The sequence below is a fragment of the Hibiscus syriacus genome, unplaced genomic scaffold, assembly GCF_006381635.1.
Source record: "Hibiscus syriacus cultivar Baekdansim isolate YM2019G1 unplaced genomic scaffold, ASM638163v2 tig00112370_pilon, whole genome shotgun sequence".
Taxonomy (NCBI): Eukaryota; Viridiplantae; Streptophyta; class Magnoliopsida; order Malvales; family Malvaceae; genus Hibiscus; species Hibiscus syriacus.
The window spans coordinates 129075-144960 of NW_024063316.1; the positions used below are offsets into that span (position 1 = coordinate 129075).

The following is a 15886-nucleotide window of genomic DNA, read 5'->3' on the forward strand; positions in this document are numbered from 1 at the left end:
TATCCTAACTTTTTTAAAGATCCATGAAAATATTATGCGAATAAATTTATGTTTAAATCGAACAGTTGTAGGATTGTATTAAACTATTTCGACTTGGACATGGTAGATGACAAGACAGGAACGAAAATAGTTGACGTTTGACTCTGCAAGTGCTCAAAGGTTGTACAAACATGAAAAAAAATCAACACCCACACTTTGTTTAATCTTGTTTCTGGCCATGGATGCTCCCATGAAGTTGACTCATAAAAGTAAAGATGGTTCCTTTCATTTCTGAATCTTCCATGGCACCTTCCTTCCTTCTACCTGGCTTTTCCTCCAGCTTTCCCTTCTCAGAAAATCTTTTATCCCTTTTTTCTTCACAACCAAACAGAGTTATCAGGTAACTTCAATTCCCAATTCTCTGTTCTTTTTTTTTATATTCCATATAATTATTCACGCCTGCTATGGCCGTAATGACGGTAAACACGAAATGATCAAAAATACGATCGCGATCGCGATTTAAAACCTTGATTGTACGCTGATATATCAACCAAATTTATATTATGAAATCAGTACTTGTAAAATACAATAACAAAAATTCAGTACTGATTCTTTTAGCATTTACATTTTCAGTATATAAAACATCTTAATTTCTAACGTATTGCATTTTATGCAATCTTTACTTACAACCATAGAATTTGTTAATTATTTTCCAAAAATAATTTTTTACAATAATTTTATGCAATCTTCGCTTAAATTTCATTTTCTTTTTAATTGTCTGCAGATATCCAAATATCATCGCAAAAACAAGATTAAAATGACTACAGCAATAAAAAAAAATATCGGGTACGTAAAAGTTTAGGTTTTGGATTTATGAGTTCGGTCTTGTGTACCTCTAGGGCGAGATGAACAATAATCTACCATAGATGTAGAGAACACGAAGAGTTCAAATACATGATATCACATGTATCCCAAAACCTTATATAAATACCAAAATCTGGTGTATCCCAAAAACTCTCTCAATCCCTACAAAACTATCTCTGTAACGTAAATCCCGAAAGTTACAGAGATCCCAAAAAGATTATATCTCTCCAAAATAATTATATCTCACTAATTAGGTCATGACATTATCTCTATTTATAAAGCTAAATATTTGATCACCAAAAGTTCTTAATCCACAAGAATTCTAACCTAAAACAATTACAATAAAATCAAACTTAATTACCAATTATAATTTAGGTCAAAATATAATACTTGGAGTCCTTCTCGACGTTCGGTAGGATCAAACTTTGACGAATGGAAGATGTATTGTTTATATTTTATTTTAATCAAATCTCATTTTCTTTATTTGTAGGATGAGTGTATTGTAATAAATTTTGATACCGTTTAAGTATGTTTCGAGTTCGAGTCTTTGTGTATATAGAAAATCACTGTTGAAAAAATCACTCATCAAAATCAAATGTGTGATATGAATCGATTCAAATTAATAAGGGTTAAGCCTTGAAAACCGAAAAAACAGCTAATATATATAATTTTATACTTCTTAAAATTTTAATATTATTTCTAGAAATTTATACATCTACCCTAATATGTAACATCAATGTACTCATAATGTCTTTTTTGCCACTAAAGCAATCAGAACACTTCGTTGGGGCTAATTCTATTATGTGACGATTTAATCTAAGGCTAATTTACTGCGGAATTTAATTTAAATTGTTATTACTTTAACTTTAAAAATCATATAATTAATAATAATTTTAATTATAATCGTGAATGTTACATTACGGCGGGTTTAAAACTAAGTTGTTACATGTCTATTCTAAAATATATATATAATTGATAATAATTTTGGTTATAACCGAGAATGTCTTGATGACAACTATTAAGATTACAATTGAAATAATTATGCAATTTACATTATTTATTATAAAGAACGTAATATTTTCAGTTTCAATCTAAAATGTTATATAAATTACTCAAAAAATCACGTTCTTGATAAAATTTTATTGTTTTTTTAATTTTATATTAATGGATTATATTTTATACTTATTTCCCTTTATCAAAACTAATTCTATTGCACCTAACATTCTTGACTAAATCAATAAGAAGAAAAATAATGTGAAAACACTGAATTCATACAAACTAGAATCAACATTCCCTTTGTGTTGCAGGTGACACATTTGTTTAAGTTTAGGTGGGGTGAAGTTAAAATTATTTTTTTAACCAACTTAAATTATTATTTTTATGAGATTTAAAAAATATAATTTTATCATTATATTGGGCTTCCTCGTCCATGTAGGGCGTTGGAAAAAATTTCTCCATACAGGGTTCAAACCAAATTATTTCTTGAACTAAGGTGTTTGCTACAGTGATCTCATTGATCGCTAAGTGCTCCATAAGTCCCCAAGTGCTCCTTGCGACAAAACCTCCTCTGTTGCAGCAACTCTTCTCTCTTCCCTCTCTGTTGCAGCAACTCTTCTCTCTTCCCTCGCTGTTGCAGCTCCATAGGTCGCCAAGTACTCCATAGGTCGCCTTGTGCTCCAGGACCTATGGAGGTCGCCGTGTGCTAATGGAGATATATGGTGGTCACTGTAGCAATCATCTTACTTAAGCAAATAATTGTTCGACTGCACTATGTGAAGAATTTTTTTTCCATTGTATTATTCAACCACTTTTGCCCATTATATTGGCTTTTAATTTTATAAATTTTGAAAGGGTTTTGCTTTAGAGAATTAATTAATTTAAAAATGAAGAAATCAATCATTATTACGATTGTCGGTGTTCGAATCCGTAATTAGAAGTTACTAATTTAAAAAGGTTAAAAATAAATTATAATATATCAGCCTCCATAATAGACCTATTAATGAGGAAAAATATATTGGATAAATCGTCAATAAAAATTAATTAATTGGTTTCAACATAATCTGTTTTTTAAGCAGTTTGATCACAACACCTTACCTAACCAAAATAAAATTTAATTTAATATTATTATTAAAAGCCAACCATTTTAATCCATTCAATTCATTTTTTTTTTGTAAATTACACTCATGACCGGGTCAATTTTTTTTCAAAATTTTATCAATCAAATTAATTAATTATTTGAATATTATCAATTTAATTATATGTCACACATTTAAAACAATGAAGTGACGTATATCACATGTACATAAATAATGATATAGCACTTGTCACAATGTTTTTTGAAAATATAAAATTTTTCACGTCGATGATAAACGCTAACTATAGTTAATTTGTGGTTTTCATCCATCTAGTAGGTATTTTGCTTATAAAAGAAACGTTAGAGAGTTAAAGTACTTCGAAAAATATAATTAATCCAAAATTTTTGCATAAAAGAAAGTTGTTGCAGAGATGTAATTATTTTGTAATCTTGTAATTATTTGAATATAGAGCGAATTTTGTAGAGAGGTTGTAATAATATTTTTAGAATACAATTAACTTTTGGGTAAAATACATAAATAGTCCCGAAATTTTAGCATGAATTCAATTGCTAGCAAGCAAGTTTATTACTTCATTGTTCTTATACAGTCAAAGCCAAATCATTTCTAGCTCCCCCAACACGGGTATTTTCACTTCAGTTTTTTTCCAACATCTGATTTCAGCTTTCAGTTATGGGGATTACTGTTCTTTGCAATTAGTGCCGATTTTTAACCCTCGTTTTGGATCAAACTTACTAAAGGAAAAACAAAGCTTTTCATATGAAAATTGGAAATGGTTTCAATTTTTTGGATTGTAAAGTTAAAGTGAAGGAAATGAGAACTAGATCCTAACAATCTCGCCTTTGGATCTGTCTGTCTGGTTTGGTGTTTTGTTAAATGGAATTCAGTGGTTTCAATTTTTTGGATTGTAAAGTTAAAGTGAAGGAAATGAGAACTAGATCCTAACAATCTCGCCTTTGGATCTGTCTGTCTGGTTTGGTGTTTTGTTAAATGGAATTCAGTTAATGGTTGGATTCATCTTTGTTAAATGCATTCTTAGTTTCTAATATATTGCATGTTATCCAGAATTCGGGACTAATAGCTATGGATTATGTTCTGAATAAGATTGATAAACACTTGGAAAATCATAGAAGCCTTGATCAGCATTTGAATGACCTTAAGAGAAAACTAAAGGATCTGGATAGTCTGAAGGAGGATGCAGAATCTAGAATGAGCACTGAGCTGCGGCCGACCAAGAAGCTCAAGACAGAAGTCCAGATGTGGTTGGAAAACGTGGAGAGAATCGACGGCGAAGCACGAAAACTTGATGGGAGAATCGGCGAGAGCCGTGCTCTTGCTCGTGGGTTTCACTCGGATGATGTGTTAAAGATGGTAAGGGAAGTTGAAGAACTTATTCAGCAAGGTAAATTCCATGAAGGTTTGGTTGTTGACGATCCTCGACGGATCGGACAAGTCTTGTCGACAACAACTTTATCGGGTGAAGATGCAAGGACGTGTGTTGAAGAGATTTGGCAATGCTTGATGGACGATGAGGTTCGGAAGATAGGAGTTTGGGGGATGGGTGGTGTTGGGAAAACAAGCATATTGAAGGTCATAAACAATCAGCTCTTGAAAGAGACGGGGAAGTTCGATATCGTGATTTGGGTCACCGTGTCCAAGCAGACGAGCATTGGTAAACTACAGAAAGACATTGCAAGTAAGATCGGAGTAACTCTTTCCGGTGATGAAGATGAAATAACAAGGGCAGGGATGTTGTTCGAAACTTTGTCTCGAAAGAGTAGGTTTGTGGTGATCTTGGATGACCTATGGGAGAAGATTTCCTCTGAGGTTATAGGAATTCCTGAGCTGTGTACTGGTAGTAAACTAGTGTTGACAACGCGATCGTTCGATGTGTGTCGACAGATGGATTGTAGAGTAATTAAAGTGAACCCTCTCGAGGAAAGACATGCATGGAACTTATTCTTGGAGAAAGTAGGTGTGGATATTCTAAACATTCCGGGATTAGAACCAGTTGCGAAATCGATTGCTAAGTGTTGTGCGGGCCTACCCTTAGCGATAGTTACCGTAGCTGCTTGTATGAGAGGCATTGATGACCTTTTTGAATGGAGGAATGCACTAAACGAGTTAAGTGTTCACAAAAAATGTGTTGGATTGGAAGATGAGGTGTTCCATCAGTTGCAGTTTAGTTATGATCGTTTAAAGGATCCGAAAATTCAACGGTGTTTCCTCAGTTGCGCGTTATATCCCGAAGATTTCAGCATCAGAGAGAAAGTTCTTATTCAACTTTGGATTGCAGAAGGACTTGTGGAAGAAATGGATAGTAGGCAGGCCGAGTTTGACAGGGGTTGCACAATAATGAATGAATAGACTCTTGAATAATTGTTTGTTGGAAGTTTCTACTCTAACCAGATATGGAAGACATGTAAAGATGCATGATCTTGTAAGGGAGATGGCATTACACATCACAAGTGCGAAACCTCGATTCTTCGTAAAAGCTGGTACGGGATTAACGAAGCCACCGGACATGCAAGAGTGGAGCAAGGATCTGGAGAAGGTTTCATTGATGGGAAATTGGGAGTTAGAAATTCCGTATCCCTCGGGAATGTTGCCGCCAAAATGTCCGATGCTAACGACATTGTTGTTGTCGGATTGTGGTATAATGAGTATTCCAGATGGATTCTTCGATCATATGCATGGACTCAAGATTCTTGATCTTTCTAAAAATCCTATCATGAGTCTGCCCAATTCCATATCAAATTTGAAGGGTCTCACTAGATTGTCACTTGCTCTCTGTCTAAATCTAAAGAAGGTGCCATCATTATCAAATCTTCAAGTTTTAAAGGAGTTGGATCTTGAAGGAACAAACATCAAGTCTGTCCCTCATGGCATGAAAAACATGTTGAGTCTCAAGTACCTAAATCTAGGTTATAGTAGGAACCCGATTGTGATCCCCAATGGAATTCTGTCGAGACTTTCTTGCCTTCAAGAACTGATCGTCGGTGAAACGTTGATAAGAGGAGAAGAGGTTCATGGATTGAACAAGCTGGAATTCCTTGAAGGTCGGTTTTATGACGTGCGCGACTTAAACATGTATGTCCAAGCTTTACATGATCGAGAGGAGCCTCGTGAATACAAGATTCGTGTAGGCAAAAGAGGACGGGTGGTGATGTTTAATTCTAGGAAATACATTGAATTATGTGGTTGTAATATCTATTCCAATCAGATCATGCTTCCATGCGACGTTAAGGAACTGTATATCAAGAAATGCTATCTTGCTTGTAGTGAAGAACATCTTTTCTCCAGGTTTATCCAAGTCTCGGTCAGCAGCTTTTCCTCTCTCAAATTTCTTCAAGTATCTGATTGTAGAAATATGAAGAAGTTGTTCTCTCCGAACTGTGTGCCGCTACATTTACAGCAGCTTAGAGTTAGGAACTGTGATGAACTAGAGGAAATAATAGCATCAGAACTCGAACCGGTTGAAAGAGGAATGTTTACGGTGGAATTTTGTCTGCCTAAGTTAAGGCAACTTGAATTGATAGATCTACCTGAATTGAAGAGCATTTGCGGTGTCGGTAGAGTAATGGTGTGTAATTCTCTCGAAGAAATCCGAGTAGAAGATTGTCTGAAGTTAAAAAGGATGCCTCTGAGTCTTCCCCAACTTGTTAATGTCCAACAATCTGGACCTCTCTCTCTCAGTATTTATCTAAAGCAAGGAGTGGTGGGAATTAGTGGAATGGGATCATCCCATCACCGAGTCTCTTTTGGGACCGTTCTTGAGGTCGAACTGGTAGTGTGTAATCCAGACATGTAGTTAAGGTACATGTCACTGATTTATTTCTGTATTCGACTGATCTGATGCTGCTAAACACATGATTATATTTCATGTTTGTGTTGATTGATCTCTTTAGCATAGGGTGCTCTTTCATGTTTGTGTTGATTCTGTCAAACGAGTGCTGGTTGATCAGATGCTGCTATACACATGATTGCATTTCATGTTTGTGTTAATTGATCTCTTTTGCATAGGGTGATCTTTCATGTTTGTGTTGATTCTGTCAAAGGAGTGCCTGTGTGATTCGACATGGCAGCGCTGTTCCGGTCCGGAGTTCTCCGATTCCTTGACGGAGCAAGAAGGGTCGCAAAATTGTTTCATGATTCGAATACGAAAATTCAAAAACAGAGAAAGATAGGCTACTTGATAATCCCATTTATGCATATTGTGTCCTATGTTCTTTCTTTATTCATTTAGGGAACACAAATATTCATTTAGGAGTTCCAAAAGACTTGACGGAGTCTTTATTTTTCTTATGAGACCTCTCAAACATTATTAGTTCATCTCAGATTGAACTCATAACAGTTACCACTCATGGCTGACCGTGATCTGTACCTAACGGTGCACTAAACGATGAAGCATCGACCAGCAGATCAGTATCGGTTTAAAACACGACAGAACTGCATATATTGCTTCAGACCATGAAATTTTCATGGCCACGGAATCCGTTTATATATACAAGAAATGCTTCAAAAGATTTAGGCAGCAAGAAACCAGAAATGAAAATTATACAGAAAAAGTAAGATCATTGAGTAAGTCTCTGCATCTCGTTTTGGTCGCCGAGCGTTTCGATGAGAAGCGGAGGTGCGTATTGGGCGGTGCCTTGGTGCTCCTCTGAATCTTGGCAGAACGAAAGAATGATGGTGTCAATCGACATCTCCACCACGGCGAAGAAGAGAGTTGCTACAACGTAACCGAGAGCCCAACATATCTGCAACACGACGATGTAAGCAAGGGTTCTAAACACCAGTTATTAACTGTTACACGACTATATCCTTGTACTGTATCTATGTTCATACATGCACTCGGCACGAGTGTTGGACAAAAGTACTTCGAGAAAATCGATGAATCAAAGGAACATTGGTTATCAGTGAAAAGTGATTTATCATCGTCGAAAATTAGAGCTTGATATGTTTTCTTGCTCATGGTGTATGGCATTTATAAATTTCAACCTCTAACCTATATAAAGATGCGCGATAATCAGTGGATAATGTACCAGGACCGGAAGCAGTGGGGAGGATATTTTGTCATGAGCAGCTCGGTACTTGTGGGTATCCAGCATTAGGAAACCGAAAACGGCACTTGAAAGGCTGACACACAACTTTCCGAGACATAGAATAACATCTCCGATCACGTTCACCTTCCCTATCCGAAGGATGTTATTCATGATCAATTCCGTTGCAATTTCAGATGCCTTGAAGAAGCTTTTCCCCGTTATGGCAATCTGCAAGAACAATAGGTTAAGATGAAGTTCGGAGTAGGCAAAAAGGAAAAAAATAAAAACCACTAATTGCATGTGATGGTTGGATTTATTACATTCTTCGTTGCGCGAAAAAAGTCAGATCGCTACTATGTTACAAGAGATAAGTATCGAATAATATGCGCTCGACGCATAGGTCGTGTAATAGCTTTTGGAAAATGTATTTTTTTCAAAACGAGTTCGGGAAGATTACCATTATATAAGCATTACGGTTCACCGATTTGATTGTCCACTCGATACATCTCAAACATCCCCGTGAAGTATGATTTCCCATCCTTCCAAACCAACCATCGGATGTACGAGAAACTTTGAGTTTACGACGAATCGACTCAAGAATGAAACGAATTGACTCCACAAAGGATACAACCAATGAGCCAAGGGCGACAGACCCGAGGCTGTATCGTATAAGCCGCTTCATAGAGGCAAAAACGGGAAGAAATGGGATCTCTGGCTGCAAGAATGAACCACGGAAATAATCATAGGAATAATCAGTCAAAGAATAAGCATTTCAATATCGTATAAGTTGTACAACGATAACTTTAAGAACTTTGGCATATCGTTTTGCTCAATTTGAGAGACCCCATATGATTTGCATTGTAGTTGTCTACAATTATGTCCATAGACATGCATACCACCAAAACCATACAGTGGCTCAGTAGCTTACCGACGTTTCACCACGAGCCCAATAGTAAGAAGCAACAGAACCCGCAATCACGGTCGAAGAACATGCTATAAAAAATTGTGTAGCCCAGTAACCCCCGAACAGGTGGAAGAAGATGGCGATGGCAATATGAGGAGTGTAATGAAGGCTGAAGCCACAGCAATCATTGCAATTCACCTTTTTCGCCACAAGATCATAAGCACAACAGTTGGTATTACAGTTGTTCTTGACAACCTGACCGGAACTAAACAGATGAAGGGCAGCCGATATCCAGAACATGTAAAAAATCGCAAGAATTGCGTATGGTATGACTGGAAAAATTATCAGTGCTTGAACTTCGCCTATGACTTTTGCAGCAACCTGCATACAGCCAGGAGCACAATATCATCTTTTAGCTGTTTTTGATATTATGAAACCAAAATTACCATTATAACAAATACATATTTCGAAAACGTGTGACGGGCTAAGAAATGAATCGTTTATACACTCCTACATGCAAACATGCACTATTGTTCCTTTTCCTTTCTTTTCATTATAACAAGACCATACTTGCCTTTAGGACCGATGTTGCCATTATAATGCGGCGGATAATTGCAATTGATGTTAGGACGGAAACAACCATAACAAATGTCATTAGAATCGCAACAGCACGTAGATGATTCAGTTCCTGAAAGAAGCAAGCATTTATTTAATTTAATATGTAAAAGAACCAAAAGACCTCCGAACGAAGGGAAAAAAGAATAAACAACGCACCCTTCCGAAGACATTTATATATGGATCGTGCTCACCAATGATAGGGGAGATGGCATCGTTCCCTATCCATCCAGCTAAAAAGCAAGAAGAAAAAGATAAATTTAGTAGTTATCCTAGCAGTCAAATACATACAAGTTAACAATTAGATTATTTCTAGTATGAATTACAAATTTACAGTATGAGTAAAGTACGGAGCATACTTCTAACCTTTTAAGTAGTAAAACATTGTAACCGTTATTATGAGAACGTTGAAGAGAGCGACAGTGATCCAAGGCATTGCAGCAACAAAATGGCGAATCATTAACAGCCATATGACCGACAGAAATAGTGGTAAGAGCCCTCCACAAACTATCAACACTGGCCATGACTTTCCAATATCAGCCATGTAACGCTGCAATAAGACATTCATATTTCAGAAAGTTCGATAATGGCACTTTTCAAAACAACGAGATTAATAAACCGTACGAAATGATAAGTATTAAATAAGGAATCACATTGACAATCATTTAGCCAACAACCAAGAAAAGGTATTGCAGGAAAGTTGCTCGACCTTTAAGACAGATGACCGAGAATTGATGGACCTATGAATTGATTTATCTATTACGATATCCTCGTTGATATTCACTCCACCCATCTGTTGCCAATGTCGCAAGGACGTGTTTGATGCACGAGCAATGAATTGGCAGCTCCAATGAACTTGAAAACATGCATAAAATAATTCATGAGATGATAAAAGAAACAGCACCTATGATTGGATAAAATAATTATCAAACTATAACACAGGCATTCCAGTTTACCTACCATTCACACTTGGAAATATAACAGGGTAACATGGACCCTGAAGTTGAAGTGAAGTATTTCGCATTTCTGGTGTAAGAAATTCATAATAATCATAATTTCTATTGATCCAGTCACGCATCGAGAGACGGATATCCCCCTCCGGATAATCACAGACCCAATTCAGTGAATCGTCGGATGGCATAGGGCAATCCCATAAGCATATACTCCGAGCATTAGACAACTTGAATTGACTGTCCTTAACACCACTTTGATAAACCTGATTCGGATTCAACCAATACTTGAGTTCCAACTTACGAAGGCCGGGATGAGCGTGTTTGTCACCACATACATTCCCTTTGTAGTCCAGACCGTATGTAAGCCTGACATGCCGCCATCCAACGGAGAACAAATTATCAAAATCACAAAAGAGAAAACAGAAAAAAGAAAATGAACTCAAAACCTCAACAGAATATGCAACCCACACCATTTTGAAGCTAATCTTCACAGGTTCCAAGGTGAAAAAGTGTTTCCAAAATGTAAATTAATAGATCTATAACTGACCCTAACATCAATTCTAGATGAAATGTGTACTAAAACTGAACCATACAAGTATGAAAAACTGTTACAGGCTTAGCTAAGTGCTTAAAACTCTCATTTTAGTCCTCTTTTACAACTAGATCAGCCAACTAGTTCCTATTAACTAATGGGACCAATTCTAAAGAAAATTTCTCAAGTATCTACTTTTTTGTTTAGAAAACCCCAAGAGGATAAACAAAAGCATACCATAAAAAGGGAGATTCAACATTAGAATCCAAAACAAAACATACCCATTTTTATATTCAACAAGAAGATAAGAGGGTAAATCTTATAAAAAGGAAAGAAAATTTACCTCAATGGGTTTCCTTGGTTAAACCCAAAGCTAGAGTTAACAATCATAGCAACCCAAAATGCTATAAAGATGACAAGAAAAGCAACATCTCTACACTTCCTATTGTGCTTAATGATCCCTCCAAGCTCTGTAGTTCCATCACTTGATGGATATCTTCCTATAACTGCCCCCAAAGGACCCCTCATTTCTTCTTCTTCTTTTTTTCTCCTTAGAATTAAACAAGGATTTTAGAATGTGAAAAAAAGGAAGAGACTTTGCAGACAGATTGAGAGAAAAAAGGGGGATTTTGGAGAGTGAAGTCAAGAAGCTTAGGAAGTGTGAAAGTAGAGAAAGAAAGGGTTTTTAGATTTGGAATAATTTTTAGTGTATTTTAATTTTCAATTTTAGACAAAGATTTGTTACTTTAAAATAAAAAAAAAACATTAAGAATCCATGTCTGGTCGTGGCTTATATCTGAAGAGTTCTGTTGGCTTGGCTTGAGAACTTTTTATATTTTTAAATAAAAAAATCTGAACTTTTTGAAATTAACTCGATTTAATCAAGTTTAATTAAGTAAAATCATTAATTAGAGCCCTGAAATACTCTTTTAATGTTCAAACTCAATTTTAAAGTGAGATTTTATAATGAAAGTTTTCAGTTTTAGGCTGTATGAAAGCCATGTTATGAGCCATTAAGCTAAATAGACAAAAACAAGACATTATCGAACTGTATATACTAATTAAACTATTTGTATAAATATCTTTTTTCCCTTTTTTGTCTTGATATATTCCCTCCTCTTGGAAACCGTTGATTTTCTGAGAAAGTGCTTTCGGTTCGAATTTCAAGGTCCATCCAACGGTAGAGAAACATCGCAAATTTGCTTTCTTTTTCCTCTGTGGGGCTCAATGGAGAGCTTGACAAATTCTTCTCATTCATTTGCTGGTCAATTTTACTGAAGAAAACTTTACCTTGCAGCTTAGGTTTCCAGGTAAAAATGGGTTGTCAAAATCCATTCATTTTACAGTTGATTAATTCATCTTCTTTAACAAGCTCTCTTTTTGTTTAACCTCTAGTCATGCATGTTCTTGTCTCGTGAAGTGCTTGTTTGGTGTTCTGAAATTATGTAGGGTCTTTGAGAATGGAAGAGATCAAAAACACAAATGGAAGAAGACTATAACGGTGATCAGGGATGGAGGCAAAAAATTATGTCGAAGAAATTATATTAAAGTATGTGAAATTAAATTATCGATAAAAAATATAAAAAATAAAATAAAAATTTTAAAGAGGTTGCGACCACATGCTAATAACCCTTCATCCATCCTTGATGATAATAGATCCTATGGAGGAGAAGAAGATGACAGTAGGGGCATTTGCAGGGCCTCCTGCTCAGTCCTAAAACTATGAAGTTTATTGGTAAATTATTTATTTAGTGATTCATTTATTATTTTATTTTTATTTTGATCATTTAATTATTAATTTATAAAAGTATATTTAATGTTATATTTTAATTTTTTATTATCCGACGTTAAAAAATAACAGCGACGCTAATATGGTATTTTTCATTTTTTTTTATTTTCTACTTAATTATTTTTTATTAATTTTTTTGACAAGATGAAAAATGTTGAAATTGAACCTAGGATCTTTTGAAAGAGGATCATGCTTGTTTTGTGTGAGTTGTTGAGTGTTTAATAATTTTTTTGATAGTTTATAACTAAAATTTGATATATTTATGAGATAATTTATTAAATGTAATAAAGAAAACAATTTACAAGTAAATCTATTTATTTTTACTTGCTCTTACAATTTAATTTTTTTTAATACTTATTATATGCCTAATTGTTATGTTCGCTCCAAGTCATTAAAATCTCACAAATGGATCTGACTGTGATATTTGCAATGATCGTAATAGCATATGTTATATACGTAATCACAATAACCGCAATGCAATTGTAAAACTATCATCCTTGAGACCACCCTCTTCATCCTTCCTTACCTGAGCCTACAATCCATCGTCACTCGAAGCCACCACACCTAACTTCCGCCACCCATCACCACTGTGCCTCAACTAAAACCTGATCAACAGTTCAACGCCCTTCACCATTTCATTGTCTACCTATCGTCGTCCCTGAAATCGTTCTTATGACCCAACAAGACCAAAACACAAAGAATAAATAATAATGGCAGCAAAAAGAAATCGAGGAAGAAGGAACACATGCAAGACCATGCCCTCAGTCGCACTCGACGGCTTCCGATCAAAAGAGACGGAATCAAAGAGAAGTCTCCTATGGAAGATCAAGTGAAGTTGGCTGCCACTGCGATTAGCCTTAACGTGCGTCTAAGATCATCTGATATGTCAGTTTACATGCAAGACCATGCCCTCCGTCGCACTCGACGGCTTCTCGGTTCAGCTTCACCCTTCAACCGAGCCTTACTCAATTGGCTCGAACCATAAAAAAGGTATAACCATACCCATATCGGATAGACATTGACATGATTATCCTTACGGGTTCATATATTGTTTATAGCAATGACCTTAATCAAGATTATATATTTGAGTTTTGTGGATAGAGAAAACAATATTGAGAGAGCTTATTTAGTTTAGAGGTTTAATCATGTTAGTTGATAATTCATTTTAGGTTCGATCATGTTTAATGTTAGATTAATCTATGTCTAATATGATTATCTTCAATTATCTGAGTAGGAAACCGGTGATTTCAAACATTTATCTTGTTTGATTTGGATGGAGAGTCACAATAAGTAGTATAGAGAAAAGAGCGAAAATAATTAGAGAAGATAATGAATAACATGTATGGATTTTAGCCTGTGGCGGTTGATCTACATTTACACATTCATCCTTAAATCTAAATTTTCTTCTCTTAGTTACTTATTTTACTGATGGTGTCCATCATGAAATTTTATGTGTCCACCCATTCAAAAAATTAATGTTATTAACCTATGTATGTCTACTCTAAAAATATTTCTAAATCCGCTAATGATTTCAGATGCTCCTCTCTTAGGTTTGTTTGTGTGAGTATAATTGTGTATATATATTTGACACCAGATAATAGGGTATGACTGTCTAACTGATGTTAGTCTTAGAGTTGATGGTTATCGATGGATTCACACGTGAATAGATTCGACTGTCAAATAATATTATATTAAATGAATTTGTTAATAATCTTCTTATATGTATAAAGAAACAGAAGAAAGACTCGAAATCCTTTAGTTCTTTACATTGATCGATGTTAACTGCATTTGTATTAATCTTTCAATCTTTAGTTCGTAGAATCGAGTGACCAATTGATGTGTTCGTTTGTCTCCAGGAGTTTGACTCGGTGTACGGACCAGCATGGCAGTGTGTGATTGGGACGAGTTTTGTGACTCACTGGCTGCAAGGGACCGACATCTAAGTTATGATGAAACCTAGATTCTCTTTTCAATGTAATGCAAAGGAGGACAAATTCCATGGCTCTGATGTTCCCTTTGTTGTTAGGTTTGAGTTCATCAACAAAGCTGAAACTAAGGGACTGCAATCTTTGTGAAGGAAATATTCCTAGCGATATTTATTGTTTATCCTCTTTGAGATATCTTGATGGTAACTTTCCAAGCTTGATTATCTTGGATTGTCAAATTGCTGCTTGTGTAATCTCGGTGAAGGAGATATTCCTAGTGATATTTCTTGTCTATCCTCTTTGACATCTCTTGATCTTGGTGGTAACAATTTCATCAACATACCTTCGTCTCTTACTCGGCTTCCCTATCTTGGAAGTATTAGATTATCAAATTGCAAGAAACTTAAATCATTGCCTGAGTTTGTAACAAATATAGGAGCTGTGTGTATAGATGGTTGTGATTCACTTGAAGTTTGCAACGCAGTGGGTCGTATTTTGCTTCAAGCTCTTAACTGCTACCAATTGGCTAAGAACAACAGTGCATCGAAGTTGTTTAATGAACGCCTAAAGGTTGGTTAATTCTCTCCTTCCTCTCGCAGATTTTAATACGTGGTTATTCATGGTATTAGTTACCAAACAACCAAAGCTTTATTTTGCAGGCATCTCCAGATTTAAGGTATAGGTTTGACGTTATTATACCTGGAGGTGAAATCCCAGAATGGTTCAGCCACCAGATAGGGGTATTTGCGATAATTCATAGACACTTTTATCTCGTGTTCTCGGTATTTTCAAGTGTCTGATACATGGTTCTCAACGATGTTTGTTTCCAGCTTGGCTACAGTTCATAAGGACACAAAATTCACTATTCCGGGCCCGTATTAGTTCCAACAGACAACATGGACCAGATGCTCACGGATCACGATCGCCGCTCGTTGAGCTGGCTGAACTTTGCTTAACAGAAAATCAAGACGATCGCCGCGAACGGTCCGGCATTGGGTTCTCGAGCGAAATACGATCCATGCTGCTGGGTGAGTTTTCTTGTATAGGTTGATGTTCTTAGGAAGATAGCTAGTGGGGCGTACTTAGGTGATTACAACTGTAATTTGCCAAGATCATTGGCCCATTCTTGTAGACCTTATGATCATGAGATGGCGATCTATTATTCGACTAATTCTGGATCAGATTTT

At 35.8% G+C, this 15886-nt stretch overlaps 1 protein-coding gene and 1 pseudogene across 1 annotated transcript; one reads left to right on the forward strand and one right to left on the reverse strand.

The window, feature by feature from the left end:
* The first annotated feature begins 3546 nt into the window (after positions 1–3546).
* Positions 3547–6842, forward strand: LOC120178737 (annotated as a pseudogene).
* A 649-nt stretch (positions 6843–7491) lies between these two features.
* LOC120178721 (choline transporter protein 1-like) lies at positions 7492–11702 on the reverse strand. The gene is made up of 10 exons (XM_039184514.1): positions 11329–11702; positions 10461–10819; positions 10210–10355; positions 9867–10050; positions 9660–9733; positions 9460–9573; positions 8910–9266; positions 8439–8696; positions 7982–8209; positions 7492–7696 (listed from the first exon to the last, which is right to left on the reverse strand). Exons 1-10 carry the CDS (start codon positions 11511–11513, stop codon positions 7511–7513), a joined length of 2091 nt encoding a protein of 696 aa, XP_039040445.1. The 5' UTR covers positions 11514–11702; the 3' UTR covers positions 7492–7510.
* Between the last annotated feature and the right edge of the window lie 4184 nt (positions 11703–15886).